This window comes from Notechis scutatus, chromosome 4 (genome assembly GCF_049901735.1).
Source record: "Notechis scutatus isolate UNSWTSFEM ecotype Mainland chromosome 4, rNotScu1.2, whole genome shotgun sequence".
NCBI classification, from domain to species: Eukaryota; Metazoa; Chordata; class Lepidosauria; order Squamata; family Elapidae; genus Notechis; species Notechis scutatus.
The window spans coordinates 127,030,198-127,045,584 of NC_142012.1; the positions used below are offsets into that span (position 1 = coordinate 127,030,198).

The 15,387-nt window shown below is 38.1% G+C and overlaps 1 protein-coding gene across 1 annotated transcript; it reads left to right on the forward strand.

The window, feature by feature from the left end:
* ERFE (erythroferrone) lies at nt 1-15,337 on the forward strand. The gene is made up of 8 exons (XM_026667661.2): nt 1-1,376; nt 2,536-2,649; nt 4,061-4,163; nt 5,824-6,047; nt 8,252-8,360; nt 8,884-8,974; nt 9,237-9,315; nt 9,813-15,337. The coding sequence occupies exons 1-8, from the start codon at nt 1,188-1,190 to the stop codon at nt 9,909-9,911; spliced, it is 1,008 nt and encodes a 335-aa protein (XP_026523446.2). The 5' UTR covers nt 1-1,187; the 3' UTR covers nt 9,912-15,337.
* Nucleotides 15,338-15,387: the final 50 nt, after the last annotated feature.

Below are 15,387 nucleotides of genomic sequence, written 5' to 3' on the forward strand. Positions count from 1 at the left end.
ACCTGCACTGTGTTTCTTGTTGGTTGGTTCCATTTTCTTTATTTTCTTGAATGTATTACATGATAAATGAGTTAAGATTGAAAAAGTTTAAGAAATGAGACAATTATTTTAATTATAACACTACACATGAAACATAGATTTTACATTTAAAACAAAATAAAACAGCCTTAAGATGTGTCCTTAAGATTAAGAAATACATTATGGGATGAGTGATGCCCTAGAATTCTTTCAACCATGAGGTCTCCCAGATTAAGGCCCTTTTCTCTCAGCCCCGACCTAAGTAAATTCTCTACAAGGTAGAAACAAAGCCAATACAACCATTTGCATTTCATGTTAACCTGTAAGCCACTGAAATTTCATGGAGCCACTTTTAGTGCATACTTATCTCTTTGTTCTGCTGCTGCCAGATCTTGATGAGCTTCCGCATGAATTCTGCTTTTGTAATTTATTCCTGATGCCAAGAGGTGGCTCTCTAGGCCAAGTGACCTTTCTGGTGAGGCGGGGAATTCAAGCTTATTAAAAGAAGGGAAGCTGGGCAAAGATATTCAGACAGGAGCAGAGTGGCAGTAGGGATGTAATCAGACAAGCATACGAGTCCCTGGTTTGAAAAAGAGAGAGCACTGAAAAGAGGTTGGGCCAAGCACTCCAAGGCAGCTAAAGCTGTGAAGGCAACCATCATGGGACTTCTGTGGTTTTGATACAGTTTTATCTATGCTCTGACTGAGAATCTAGGAGAAAGAGAGCAAACAGCTTCTATACCATCTGGATGAGCTCATTTTTTTAAGGGCAGCCCGAAACTCCTGATTTCTGCTACTGAGCTGCTTTTGAAGTAGTCCCATGATAACCTGTTACGCATCTTTGATCCTGAAGAAGAAACTGAAGTGCTCTTTCTGATCTAATGAACAGGTGCAATTGACGGGCTCACACAGTTACATTTTTTAAACCTTACTTTTTTTACAAGCTTTTTTTAAAAAAAGAAAGATATTGATATTCTTGGACAAGTCTTCTGTGAAAAAATAAACCGAAGATACATTGGACAACTTCTTCTTGCAGTTAGTATTCGTTTGTGAAATTTTCACAGATATATTGACTACTGTATATTTTTTGAAAGACCATAGATTAAGTTTGTCTTTGTGTTCCTGTGCCATATCTAATTCTAGTTCTCTGTATAAGCCAAGGGATCAATTATGTGCCAGAATATGGCTAGGCCTTTCCTTTCTGGCTGCCCAGTTCAATTATTGGCTATGAGTCTACTAGCAATGTTTTTCTGTGCCAGCACTGTGGAAAATAAGAAACAGGAAGACAGAAGGAACCAGGAAAAGGCATCTCAATGGAATGAAACGAGCAGTCTTCCCTTGCCATCATCCCAGGATTCAGTAAGAACATTTCATATGCTATTTCCTTCTTACTAACTGAAGGCTTCTTCCTCACCTCTTAGTAAAAATTGAAAAGTCTTCCTTGATGAAGAAGTGCCTACAATGGATATGGCATAGATGTTGGGTGGTGAACAATTTGAATATATAAAAAGTATGCCTTTTAATTTATCTTGTCATAGTCATAATTGATTTTTATAGGAATTAATACATATTTACTTGGAGATAAGCTCTATTGAGCGTGATGGGATATTTCTATTAACTCTTCATAGAGTTGCACTGAAAATCATTAGGTAAAAAGCACTTCAGTTTTGTGCCCAGCTGGTCTTGTCTAGACATTATTAGTTGTAACTAGAAGTTACAGAGGAACAGCTCTTGCTGATACCAAGAAAGCTATGTGTCAGTAACTGAAATCACCAGACTTCAAACTCAATTCAAATCTAGAAGATACTTGATGTAATTTTTTTCTGGCTGTGAGAAAATTGGAGTCATTCTGAAATATGATTCTTTCCTGACCACAACATTTAGACTTTATGAATCAGGAAATGTGAGCATGTTTGAGAGAAAAAATAAATAAAGAGGGAGAATTTTGTATCAGTAGAAGTCATTTTGACAATGATAAAAGATAAGACAGTTTAAAGAACCTCACAGAATCTGTATTTATCTGATGAACTCATTAGGAATATTTTAGACAACCTATTAACAAGCAAATAGAAAAAATAAGTTAAAATGTAGATGGAAAGTATCCTCAAAGATGACAGTGATATATGAATGTTTTGAGAGACAAAACAGTGCAAAACCCAATCTGATCAATCATCCTTATGACAAGAACTTGCAAATTCTTTTTTGAATAATGAGAAGCAGCAATATAAACAGATAATTCATATCTTCCCCAATTGAGTGACTACTAGGTTTGCTAAATTACAGTTTCCATAATTTTCAGCCAGTATGGTTAGAAATGTTGAAGAATTATATTCCAACAAACATGAGGTGTAGTACTTTAGGAAAACTAGTCTAGATGGCATATAATTTTCATTCATTCTCAGTGGTTGTTGTTTTTTTTGGAGATATTGCTGTTTTCCCAGGTTGTCTATATTTTGTCATCAACCTATATAGTTGCTTTAATTTTTTCTTATTTTAACTTTTTTCTTATTATGCAAAGGAAAATACTCCACAAAAGATTCATAGCTCGGATTCCCGGAATGCTTGGATGCTCCTCATGAACAATGAAGTGAGGAGCAAAAAAAATAATAAAAACAAGTCCGGAAAGATTAAGGTAAGCAATTTTAACCATGCCGCCTATGTTTTGATATTCTCTATTTTTAAAGATTTTGAAGTCCTGTTCCCACAACCTCAGTCACTAACTCAGCCAAATCTCCTAACTAGTTCTGGTAACATACAGACAAAAGTCATCATTTTAAAAATTCAGAGCCATGGTCATTTTTCCTATAATTGCTTAAGTGTATGAACCACAAGATTAGCACAAGGTTACACTGATCCCTTCTCCATTAGCCAGACAAACAGAAATAGGTGTGGCTTGGTTTCTGCAGCTAATCAGTGTTTAGAGCATGTGTTTGGTGCTAGCCAAGTTTGGTCATAAATTCTAGTTCAATTTTTTTCACCTATTCTTCATCTTTTTTCTAGGGTAGTTGATTATGATAAATGAGACAATTGACGGCTTTTAGGTATTCCCACAACAAATCCAAGGAAAGTTAGTTAACTGTGTGCCTGGTTTGACCACAAGAATATGGATACTTAAGGATTTATTCCAAAGCAGTATAAAGACATAACGTACTCACATATCATGAGATAGCAATCAAGTAATATATAGGAATACTATATAGCATTACTCTAGACCAGGGGTGTAAAACTCAAGGCCTGCAGGCTGGATCTGGCCCACAGGATGCTTAGATCTAACCTGTGGGGCCGCCCTAGCCCACAGTGTCTCTGCCAGTGAAAACGGAGCTTGTGAGGGCCACGCGTAGCCCTCCTGGGCTCCATTTCGGCTGCAACAGCCTCTTGCAGCCCTCTGAAAGCAAAAACAGAGCCCAGGAGGGCCACACAAACTCCTGGCAGAGTACTAGCAATCAAATTACTAACAAAAGGGGCATTTGATCACATGAGTGACATCAAACTGGCCATGCCCATCCTGGGGCCCCCGAAGTCAAACACAACCCTGATGCAGCACTCAATGAAATCGAGTTTGACACCCCCGCCTGCCCTAGACAAAGAAAGACCTTGGGCCCCTTCTGCCAATCGGGGAACCCCAGAGACAACAGACAACCCATCCTAGTAAGCTCTGTACCAAAGTTCCATCCCTTAGGGGCTGTGACTCCCTAATATATACTGTGGAGCATAATTAATCATATCTGCTTTTTTATGGTGTCCTTTCACTGGATTTTACCAGAACTGCCTGTGATATATTCAGGATTTACACTAGTTAATTTGTACATGTGTGAGAGGTTTAAGAAGAATAGTTCAGATATTACAGGTGATATTGTGTTCAATTTGTAATACTGTTCCTGTGTCAGAGGGATTACAAAATGTTTCAAAGCTGATTAATTAAGAGAGGAAAAACAGAAATTAATAAAATGGGTCCCATAGATATGGACAATAAGGATATAAATGATTTTATGTTTGGACCTGAAGGATTAGAACCTAATTATTGTGGTAAATTTGGGTTCTAGTTTGGCATTCCAGGCCTGTTAGAGGCTGCAGAGCCAGCACAATCTCGTCCAGATACTATTACTCAGGAGAAATTGCTGAGGGAATTCCAGCTGCTGCTCAAAGGTAGGAACAAATGTTACTACACTCCAAGAAAATATATTATGCTACAATTAAATGAAAATATAATGAATGTGACTAAGTTGATTTTATGTATTGATAGTATGGCTGTCTTAATTAATATTCTGGGGATAAACCTTTTAAAATTCCTTTTACAGGGCAAATGATATAATGTAATGACTAGAGTATATGGCAGATGGAGTAAGGAAGGTTGGATATCATTCAGGCTTTCGGAAGCCCATTCACAATTAACAAAGAGTAGTATGGTTGGTCAGTTACAAGAGGATTGTGCTATGAATTCCTAGGAATTTTAGTACACACAAAAAAAAGACATTGGTGCCCTTATTCTTAAATTGTGAGCCTTGATTAGGACAGGTTTCTAGGCAGATTGCACAAACAGATGTAGGTTTGTTTGACTCTCATGTACAGCATGCTTAAAGTCTGTCACTCATGCTATTTATATAAAATAGTATCAAGCTTAAAAATAAAATTGGCATTGGTTTATTCTGTTTTACTGCCAATCAAAGTAGTAAAGTAAAATTAATTTATAAATGAATTTCAGAAGAGTATATTTTATTTCTGCTTCAAAACATTGCATTATTAGGGATATTTAGCATTTGCTAACTTCCTAGCTGGTCTTTAAAACCTACTGTTCAGATTTTTCCTTTCTCCACCACTGCCAAGCAGAATTTTTAAAAAGGTGAAAACCCTGGGGAATCTTAGAACACTGCATTCTGAATAAGTTTACAATGTATAAATCAGCTCTCTTGAAACTGACTTGTGACCAATACTGGATATTGGGATGGGGTGCAGTGTCCCTCCCTTAGGAGTTTGCTTAGATAGCCCTCCATTCTTTCCTCCTCAGATTCTGCTTATTTGCCTACAGAGAATTCTGTGACTTTCCTCCAATAATTCTTAATAGCCTATGGTTAGTATTCTGAGAGTGATGTTTTATTTTTAATTTGATCTCACTAGATGGTGTGAAACTGCAACTCTCTAGTTAGGAAATTGTAGCCAACTACAATTGGCTATTGGCTATTGTAGTTCCAGCATGTTTAAAAGTAACCAGATTGATGAAGACTAGAGAGCATATGAAGTAGCTATATCTCTGAAGAATATTGTAGCCTAAGATATCAGAGATCCAAAACCCTATTTAGGCACTGCCTTCCTATGTAGAATTCAACATGGAGCAGGGAGCAGCCCTTCCTCCTTCCAAACTGTAATGGTGACATCACTAAACAGCCAATTGTCTGTATTTGGATAAGAGGCACCTTTGCATGAATACACACAGTATATGCATACATACACGCATCTCCATCCATACCGCATAAGCTGGAATCCAGAGAGCACAGGGTTTGAATTGGATTGCATGGAATTCTTGAAATGCATTATTCAGATGCTTTGCTGCAGATGGTCACTCGGTAGATACTGGTTTTTCAGTTAGGTAACCAGCTGGAGCTGGAGAAGGGAATGGCTATATACCTCTTCTTGTGTGATGTATGGAAAGCTATCGCCTGAACATGGTTTCCATCTGCTTTTGCCTCACAAACAAATAAATTGTACTCTGACAATTAAAAAAAATAAAAATGAAAATCAAGTCAACCATATTTTGAGAATAAGATATAATGAGGCAAATCTGTTATAAATCTTTGTATTGATGGCTCAGGAATAATTAGAAAGCAAGAGAGGATCAATATGAAAACCACCAGCAAAACATGCCAGCGTGGAGAGGATGGAGATGGAAAAGAAGAGAATTTATTTCCCCAAAATAGGGTCCCACTGATAACAAGCAGGGAACAAGGACGAATAGAAGCAGCATTCCACTGCCAGACCCGGAAGAACATTTCAGTGGATCGACGGTCCCTTCAAGAACTTCAGCTTTATTATATAGTAAGTAGCTAAAGGAAAGAAGTTGGATAGCGCTGCTTCTAATGCACAGTTCAAATGAGGCCTTATTTGTTGCATGGAACGAGAGGATGGTAACAGTCTTAGATTAGATTGCATCTGTGTGGACTCTCTCAGCATGTAGATTCTGGAGAGCCTGGCAAGGCTTGAACTGGAAAGTGTTCAAGTTTGCTACTCTGAAGTAGAGACAATAATTAGGCCTCTAAGTGAGCCCAACTGTGTATTTGATCTGTTACATTTGGAGAGTAATGGAGACCAGACATCTGACCAGTGACTCTTTATTAACAGTAAATAGAACAGAACAGAGCAAGCTATGGGTAGCAGTAACCCCTTTTATAGGGTTGGCTGCTACCCTATTAACCAATACTAAGTGCATCAAGTTTAAACTAATAACCAATAAGAAGTGTCCTAAGCTTGGCCAATCAGGGCCTTGTTATGAACCAATCCTTGTTCATTGTTTAAGGACCAATCAAATGTGCAGGCTTCCAAAACCTGCTTTGCATGTAGGCTTAGTAATTTTATTCATTCACAACATGATCCATGACCCTCCTGGCTAATTAAAGCCTGATAGGAGATGATGGATCATTGAAACCAGACAATGACAGAGAAGGTGGTTTTGCCCATTCTTAACGGCAATGGATCATCCCCTCCTCAAGAAACAACTGCTGTATCCCATTTGTCCTGCCTCCAATCATTGAGAAAGTGGTCAGAAGAATAAATTGTCTGGATCCTTTTCAATTGGTTTCAGACCAGTGGATAGTAATGAGAGGTGATATCTGGTGACATTTTGGGCCAGGCAGCTGGATTTTAGTCTGTCCATGATGTCTATAATATTAAATGATAGTTGGTTGCCCTTTGTTTGTTTATTTATATATCAAATGTACATAGCTGTTATCTCACCAATATACTTGGAAAATTACTGTGGGTAACATCTAGTTTATTTTACACTTAGCACACTTCCCGGTTAATACCTATCAGATTAGATCAAGCGCGCATAGAGTTCAGCTAGCAAAAAATATGATTTGATGGTTAGATACTGTTCACCTAAGTGTTTCTAAATTAAGACTGGCAATCTATGGGCTGCATACCCCCCCCCCTCTGGTGGCCCATTAGCACCATAAAATTGCAACTATAAATTTAGCAGCAAGACTGGGTTTTTTACCCTTCATGCTAAATGAATTCAGTCTCTCCACTGAAAAAAGCTAACAAGTAAAGATTACCTTGCTAAAAATAAAACTAAAGAAATCCCTGATTGGAAACCCCACCCTCTAAAAGCCTTAAAATGTTCATTTTGCTGATGGAGATATTTTTTTATTACTAAATTTGTCATTTGACCTGCTTTGGTACATTATTTGCATTTATGTTAATCATTACTGATTTAAAGTCCCATTAATTCCTGAGAATGTGCTCAAAAAAAAAATATCTGGGTCCAGCCTGCTATTCCCAACCATGGTTATACTAACAAATATGTGTTCACAAATAAGTAATACTTGCTCTCTGTTCTCTGCAACACACTTTATTACTTAAATATCCCCATTCGGAACAAAGAAGTTTTTTTCTCTTATGACTCTAGTGGTCTTTGTAATAACTTTTCTCCTTATCTAATTATCATTATAATGGCTACTCTGTCCTGGACACATAGAAGGGAATTTTCATTTGCCAGCCTCAATGTCTTGTCATTGATTATTTTAGAGGGAAGATCAAATAATGTGGCACAACCAGATGGGACAATTAAGATCAGTGTTTTTCAAACTTTGCAACTTTGAGATCTGGGGATTTCAATTCCCAGACTTCGCCAGCCAGCATGCTAGTAGGGAATTCTGGGAATTGAAACCCAGACATTTTAAAGTTGTCAAGTTTGAAAAACATGAATTAAGACTATTTCTTCCACTGCATTTTCTACCAAGTTTGCTCCTATTAACTTCCTGCTTGGGGTTGATCTAATGAGGAAAATGCTGTAATTTTCATGGCAGAGTTGTCAAATTGTATTTGATTTTGATTCCTATCAGATGGCTATGGACTCAGCATTAAACATCCCAGCTGCCTGATTTATTTCTGCCTGAATGGTCTTTGAGCTTTCCATCCCACTTACCCTGTGTTTTTAGTTGACTATTTTGGAATATGTTTAATATTTTGATCTTAGCAAATAGATTTAACTAAATGAACCTTTCTTGTTTACTTGGTACTAGCCTAAGAAAGAGGAGCTATTCCATCGTGGCCTAGGTCTAAACCTCAACAATGGTCAATATATGGCCCCTGTCAGTGGATACTACATTTTCAGTGCCAGACTGTATGTTGGTAAGTGCTTAACTTGAAATAAAACAATACATGATTGGCTTATTCATTGTATAAACTCAAAATCTAGAATTGGTAAGATGTTTTTATTTTATTAAAGAACTTTTCTATAAAAGTAAACAAACTGTAATACTGCCAAATCTGACCTCATCTGAATTTTTTTAAAAACGATAATACTGAATCCCAATGAGATTTAGTGTCAGGGAGAAATTTGGCAGTAATGGATGATATAAAGATTACTAGCAAAGTCATAGAAATATACATATTTGCTAAATCAAGGATGGATTGGGCTAATTGGGTTGTTTAGATACTTTAGATCTCTTAGTGTTCTTTCAGGCAACAAAAGCAGGAACTACAAAAGTCTAGTTTGTGGATCATGCTACATGACTCATCTCTGAAAAAGTGATGGGCACTGAACTAATAAGTATATTAAAGCAATGCCCTTACTAATGTCCAGGATCTGGGGTCATTTTCTAGTTGCTGGCACTCTTTGCAGCCCAGCCTGATTCTTTCTTACCTCTTGCAGTTCCTCAAATACATCCTACAAAGTATCGATCACGGGCCCGAGATCGCCTGCGCTTGCTGATTTGTGTCGAGTCACTCTGCCGCCTGAAAAGGTGATTGAATGGGGTATAAATATTTTTATGTTTGGAAAGCATCTGTTTTTCAGTTTTGCTGCATCCTGGCCTGCCTATGTATCCTAATATGGGTAATCATTAATTACCTATGTAGTTAATTCACCTAATCTCTTATCTACAACTAAACAGGTTTATAAAATAAATGTGGGAAGCAAGATTTTTAGAGCAAACTGGTCAATTAAAAAGAGGTCAGTTTGTGTTCTGGCATCCATTACTAAAGACCCTGTTATCTTACTTTCAGTTCTTTGGAAACAGTCAGCAGTTTGGACAAATCCAGTGAATATTTCACTATTTCAGTCAGTGGAATTCTCTTTCTGCAGGTGAGTCTTTAGAGAGCAAGCAAGCATACTAAAAACCTATATGATTTCAGAAATATCCAACTTTAAGTTGATTTTATTTTAAAGAATACATTTCTTGACATGAGGACAGTAGAGGCCAAACTCTAAATTAACTGTTTTTTTCCTCTTCAGAATGTGCTTTCAAAACTAGGTAAAGCCAACTAAACCCAAGGTTTGTGTTCAATTCAATGTCTAAAGCAGGGCTGTCAAACTCCCAGCCCATGGCCTGGATGCATCACGCACCGGCCACACATACACCCGGTTTAGCAAAAGGGGGAAAAATCCCAATGTGTCACGTGATGCTGCTGTGAGTTTGACACCTCTGGTCTAGTTATTACACATCATACCCACCATATATTTGGCTTAGTTTGTTATGTGTAAACTAATCAATTTAGTTCTTTAACATGCCATAATTAAAATAAAATATGGTTTAGTATAGGTGTGAACTTAATTACCAACTCTGACCTTCTCTATTATAGGTTGGCCAGTATGCTTCAGTTTTCATAGATAATGCAACAGGATCCTCCTTCATTGTACGAAGTGGGTCAGACTTCAGGGGTGTCCTCTTAGGTATCTAAATGACCTAGAACTGCCTATTTTTAAGCTGAAATCCTGCCTTTAATCAGCTCTAAGCAAAGCTTCTGTCTTTTGGTCAAGTGGAATTGGAATCATTAGAAGCACAAACCCTTGATTAAACATCTAAAGGTGAAAAATGTGATTGTAGAAAGAGTTCAGCATGTGGCAGAACATCCAAAGGAAGATCACAAGTGACATTTGATTGAAGACAATTTATATTTTCCTCTTGCGCTAAAAGTTTGAAATTTGACCCGTTTCCTAGTATACCTTTGGACATGGCTCTCAACCCTACTTTAATCCCAAGAATTTACAGTACTTGCTGTTCCCTCCACAACAGAATGGCTTTATAAAACATAAGACTTTTCCTGAAGATATTATCAGCTCATTAAGTGTATCAAACACTTCTACCACTCTGCATGTATGTACTTACAGAAATCCTCCGGTGTTTTACCTTTTGTTCATTTGTATCTTAGCTTTCTTCCAAGAGCTTATGATGGTAAACTCTCTTCTCTAATAATTACCCCCACCAATACTTTGTTGGACTGAAAAGATCATGTCAGGGCTAAAGTCATCTCATGAATTTTCGTAATAATGAATTTTGGTCCAAATCTCCCTGGTTCCATATCCAAACCACTGCCCTACATTAATCAATGTGAAATGTCCTTTTGTATGGTACTCTACGGCTCTTAACTGATGACACTATATACATTACTATCAATCACATTGACACAGATAATTACAGTAGTACTGGGTTGCTTATAAATGCTGCTAACCCTAAAAACTGTTGCCTTACACCTGTCAGTTTACATTGTTTCGGTGCACTAAATCCAAGAATGGAGGAAAGGCAAGTGCACTTTGAATTTAATTCCTAATTGTATCAGACCAAGTTTATGAAATTATGTGCTCACCAATTACAGTAAGGGAACTTTTCTTTCAGAGTAATAGTCTTTATTTTCCCTGTAGCTATCAGAACTGTAGTATGATATCCAACAAAACCAACACAGCACCACCCTCTAGCCCTACAGCACCACTGGCACGTAGGCAAAATTTTAAGCCATTTCTCTAATTTATATATCAGAGAAATGCAGAGGACACACCCTTATCTATTCCAGCCTGAAAGCCACTTCTTTAACTGCTGCTCCTTCTCATAATCGCTTTCCATAAGCAAATACATATACAGTATTTTAGCAAAACTAGTTGGGAGTTATAGCAGCAGGCAGACACCAGCTCAGTTCGACACAACTTTATAGGCTCATAGTAATCACACATCTACAAATTCTAGTTTAAGTTAAATCCACTTAAATATTCAGGAAACTCAGGAATAATGCATTTTAGGATCTTCCTTTCCTAAAAACACTCTTTAAAGTAAAAGTAGCTATAATACATTCAAAAAGATGTTGTTTTGTTTTCCATACAGATACATTTCTAATAAGGTACAGGCTAATATTTGGAGTAGACTCTCCTGCTTGAGCAGGGGGTTGGACTAGATGACCTTCAAGGTCCCTTCGAACTCTGTTATTCTATAAGCTACCTGTCTGCTCAGAATTTGAAAATTTGAAAATAATGTACGAAACTGGAAAGTCAAAATTCAGTTTCACTTTTAAAGATCACTAGAGGGCAGAAGCATCTGCAGAACATTTAGAATTCTGGGCATCAAAATGATTAAGCTGAGCATTATAATAGCTCTATTTTAGCGAAAGCATATTCTCAGTAAGTTGTGCATCCACCCTTCTCATTCTGGAAATGCTACTGGCTTGATAAGGCCTAAGCACTGCCCTGCCCTGCAGTACAATCAATCATCTGCAAATTGCAGCTCTTTTATATACTTGTGTATTTACTTATATATTGGGGGGGATGTATGCATATACACTGCTCAAAAAAATAAAGGGAACACAAAAATAAGACATCCTAGATCTGAATGAATGAAATATTCTTATTAAATACTTTGTTCATTACAAAGTTGAATGTGCTGACAACAGAATCACACAAAAATTATCAATGGAAATCAAATTTAGCAACCCATGGAGGTCTGGATTTGGAGTTACACTCAAAATTAAAGTGGAAAAAAACACTACAGGCTGATCCAACTTTGATGTAATGTCCTTAAAACAAGTTAAAATGAGGCTCAGTAGTGTGTGTGGCCTCCACGTGCCTGTATGACCTCCCTACAATGCCTGGGCATGCTCCTGATGAGGTGGCGGGTGGTCTCCTGAGGGATCTCCTCCCACACCTGGACTAAAGCATCCCCCAACTCCTGGACAGTCTGTGGTGCAACGTGGCGTTGGTGGATGGAGCGAGACATGATGTCCCAGATGTGCTCAATTGGATTCAGGTCTGGGGAGTGGGCAGGCCAGTCCATAGCATCAATGCCTTCGTCTTGCAGGAACTGCTGACACACTCCAGCCACATGAGGTCTAGCATTGTCTTGCATTAGGAGGAACCCAGGGCCAACCGCACCAGCATATGGTCTCACAAGGCGTCTGAGGATCTCATCTCGGTACCTAATGGCAGTCAGGCTACCTCTGGCGAGCACATGGAGGGCTGTGCGGCCCCCTAAAGAAATGCCACTCCACACCATTACTGACCCACAGCCAAACCGGTCATGCTGGAGGATGTTGCAGGCAGCAGAACATTCTCCACAGCGTCTCCAGACCCTGTCACGTCTGTCACATGTGCTCAGTGTGAACCTGCTTTCATCTGTAAAGAGCACAGGGCACCAGTGGCGAATTTGCCAATCTTGGTGTTCTCTGGCAAATGCCAAACGTCCTGCACAGTATTGGGCTGTAAGGACAACCTCCACCCGTGGACGTCGGGCCCTCATACCACCCTCATGGAGTCTGTTTCTGACTGTTTGAGCAGCCACATGCACATTTGTGGCCCGCTGGAGGTCATTTTGCAGGGCTCTGGCAGTGCTCCTTCTGTCCCTCCTTGCACAAAGGCAGAGGTAGCGGTCCTGATGCTGGGTTGTTCCCCTCCTATGGCCTCCTCCACGTCTCCTGATGTACTGGCCAGTCTCCTGGTAGCGCCTCCATGCTCTGGACACTATGCTGACAGACACAGCAAACCTTCTTGCCACAGCTCGCATTGATGTGCCATCCTGGATGAGCTGCACTACCTGAGCCACTTGTATGGGTTGTAGACTCCGTCTCATGCTACCACTAGAGTGAAAGCACCGCCAGCATTCAAAAGTGACCAAACCATCATCCAGAAAGCATAGGAACTGAGAAGTGGTCTGTGGTCACTACCTGCAGAACCACTCCCTTATTGGGGATGTCTTGCTAACTGCCTATGCTTTCCACCTGTTGTCTATTCCATTTGCACAACAGCATGTGAAATTGATTGTCAATCAGTGTTGCTACCTAAGTGGACAATTTGATTTCACAGAAGTGTGATTGACTTGGAGTTACATTGTGTTGTTTAAGTGTTCACTTTATTTTTTTGAGCAGTGTATATACTATATAGTATATTTTTACAGCAACTCTAGTTTACTCTTAAAAAAATAGTGAATGAACACATTCACCCACTTTTAAATGTGTTTTATTTAGTTACAAAAAAAATAGGTCAAACAATGAAGCTGATGCACAGGAAAAATGACTCTTTAGTAGATTTATTATATAAAAGAACCATGGAGCTAGTCATGATATCTCAGTAATTTCAACAGAGAGCACCAATATATAGATATAATTTTATATCTAATTGTTTACAGGTACTTTTGAAATTCTACTTGTTTTTACCAGTCAAATGGGTAGGCTGTATATTGTATATTGAAAATGTTTGACTGAAGATGTATTTTTAAATCGGAGAATATTCTTTCCTGGTTTGAATTCTATTTGTTGAACACCTTCTATCAAATAGTTAACAGCATGACAATATTTGCAAAGGATATCGAAAATTAAACTGAGAATTTAAGGGTCGATTCGCAAATATTTTATTACTTGATTGATAACCTCAGCTGCTGACATCCACACAAGCGAAACTATTATTGGTTGAACTGCACCCCAATGTCACTTAGAAGCATAGAAGCTCTGAGTTGGAAGGACCATACAGATCATCTAACATTTCTTTGCTCAATACAAGAATCCATCAAGCTTTTCCCAATACCCAGCTTAACTAGTCCTTACTTGAAACCTGATTCTTTCATTTTATTTGGCTCATTGATTCTTGTTCTTTTAATGTCAACTGAGAACAGGTCCACCCCCTTTTATACATAGCATGTTTTAGCTGTTTACAGTATAAACCAGTATTGTACCTTCCTTAGCTTTCTCTGTTGCAAGTTAAATAAGCCCAGTGTCTTTAGTTGTTCTTCACAGAGCTCAGTATGCCTTGTCCTAGTAGCTTTTCTCTAAATACACTTTGGCTTCTTCATGTGCTATTTAAGTGGGATGTCCAGAATGGGCATAGGATTTCAAGTGCAGAATAGAATACCTGCAATTATTACTTCCTATGAGCCACAAAGCTTCATTTAATGCAATCCAAAATTAACCTGTCTTCCCCCCCCCCTTTCCCCCCATTTGCTCACATTGAGTTTGGGGTGCATTCTGTTCCTACAGTCTCTATCTCCCCCCCCCCTTAGTTTTCCCTTACACTTGTCACCATTGAGTATCATCACCCATAATACCTTAATTCTATTCCTATTAATTAAATCATCAGAATAATGGTACTTAATGGACATCTTTTATGCATCTATAAGAGAGGCGAATGCTATTTCACAAAAAAAGATTTTCCTCACATGTGAACTCATACCTTGAATTCTTTCCTAAATGTTTAATTTGTATCATAACTGAAAATAAACTATAATTCAATGTTAGCTAGTTCTCTCAAGCTACACTGGCATGTCAATGCCGACTCAAGGCACAGATTTACTCTATATCTCAACTTAAATTCAGACAGAAAAATCCCACTAATTTCAGTCACTATAAACATGATCATCTCAATGACAGCCCAATCCTATTCATAAAATACTTATTCTAATATATTTTCTTCCAACACTTCAGCCTAAGAATCTAACAATGCCCTATTCCACTACTCCATGCATTTAAAATCTAATCTAACCTCACTTTCTAGCTCAGGTTCACTGGAAATTTAGTCTATTTTGCATACAGCTATATAAATATTACTTGAGGTAGTATCCATGCAGCCTGAATCAAAAGTTCAGATGACTATATTACAGTATTTATGGCCAGGAATTATTAAAATTGTCAAGTCTTCAAAATTACTACCAAAATCCCTACTCGATTTTTTTCCACTGGATAAAAAACTAATTTACCAAGGAAAACCTCATTTGCTGGATGTGTTAGCTTTACCCTATTCAACAGAATGAGAAATACTGTATAATCCTCTCTGCATGACAACCAGAAAAATTGTTCCTGTGTCCAAAATATACTCAAGAAACAACCAAGAAGGGATTAGAATTTAGAACCCATGCTCAGTTAAAACAAGTTGTCAATTAAATATACCAGTGCCCTTTGTGCGTGTCTT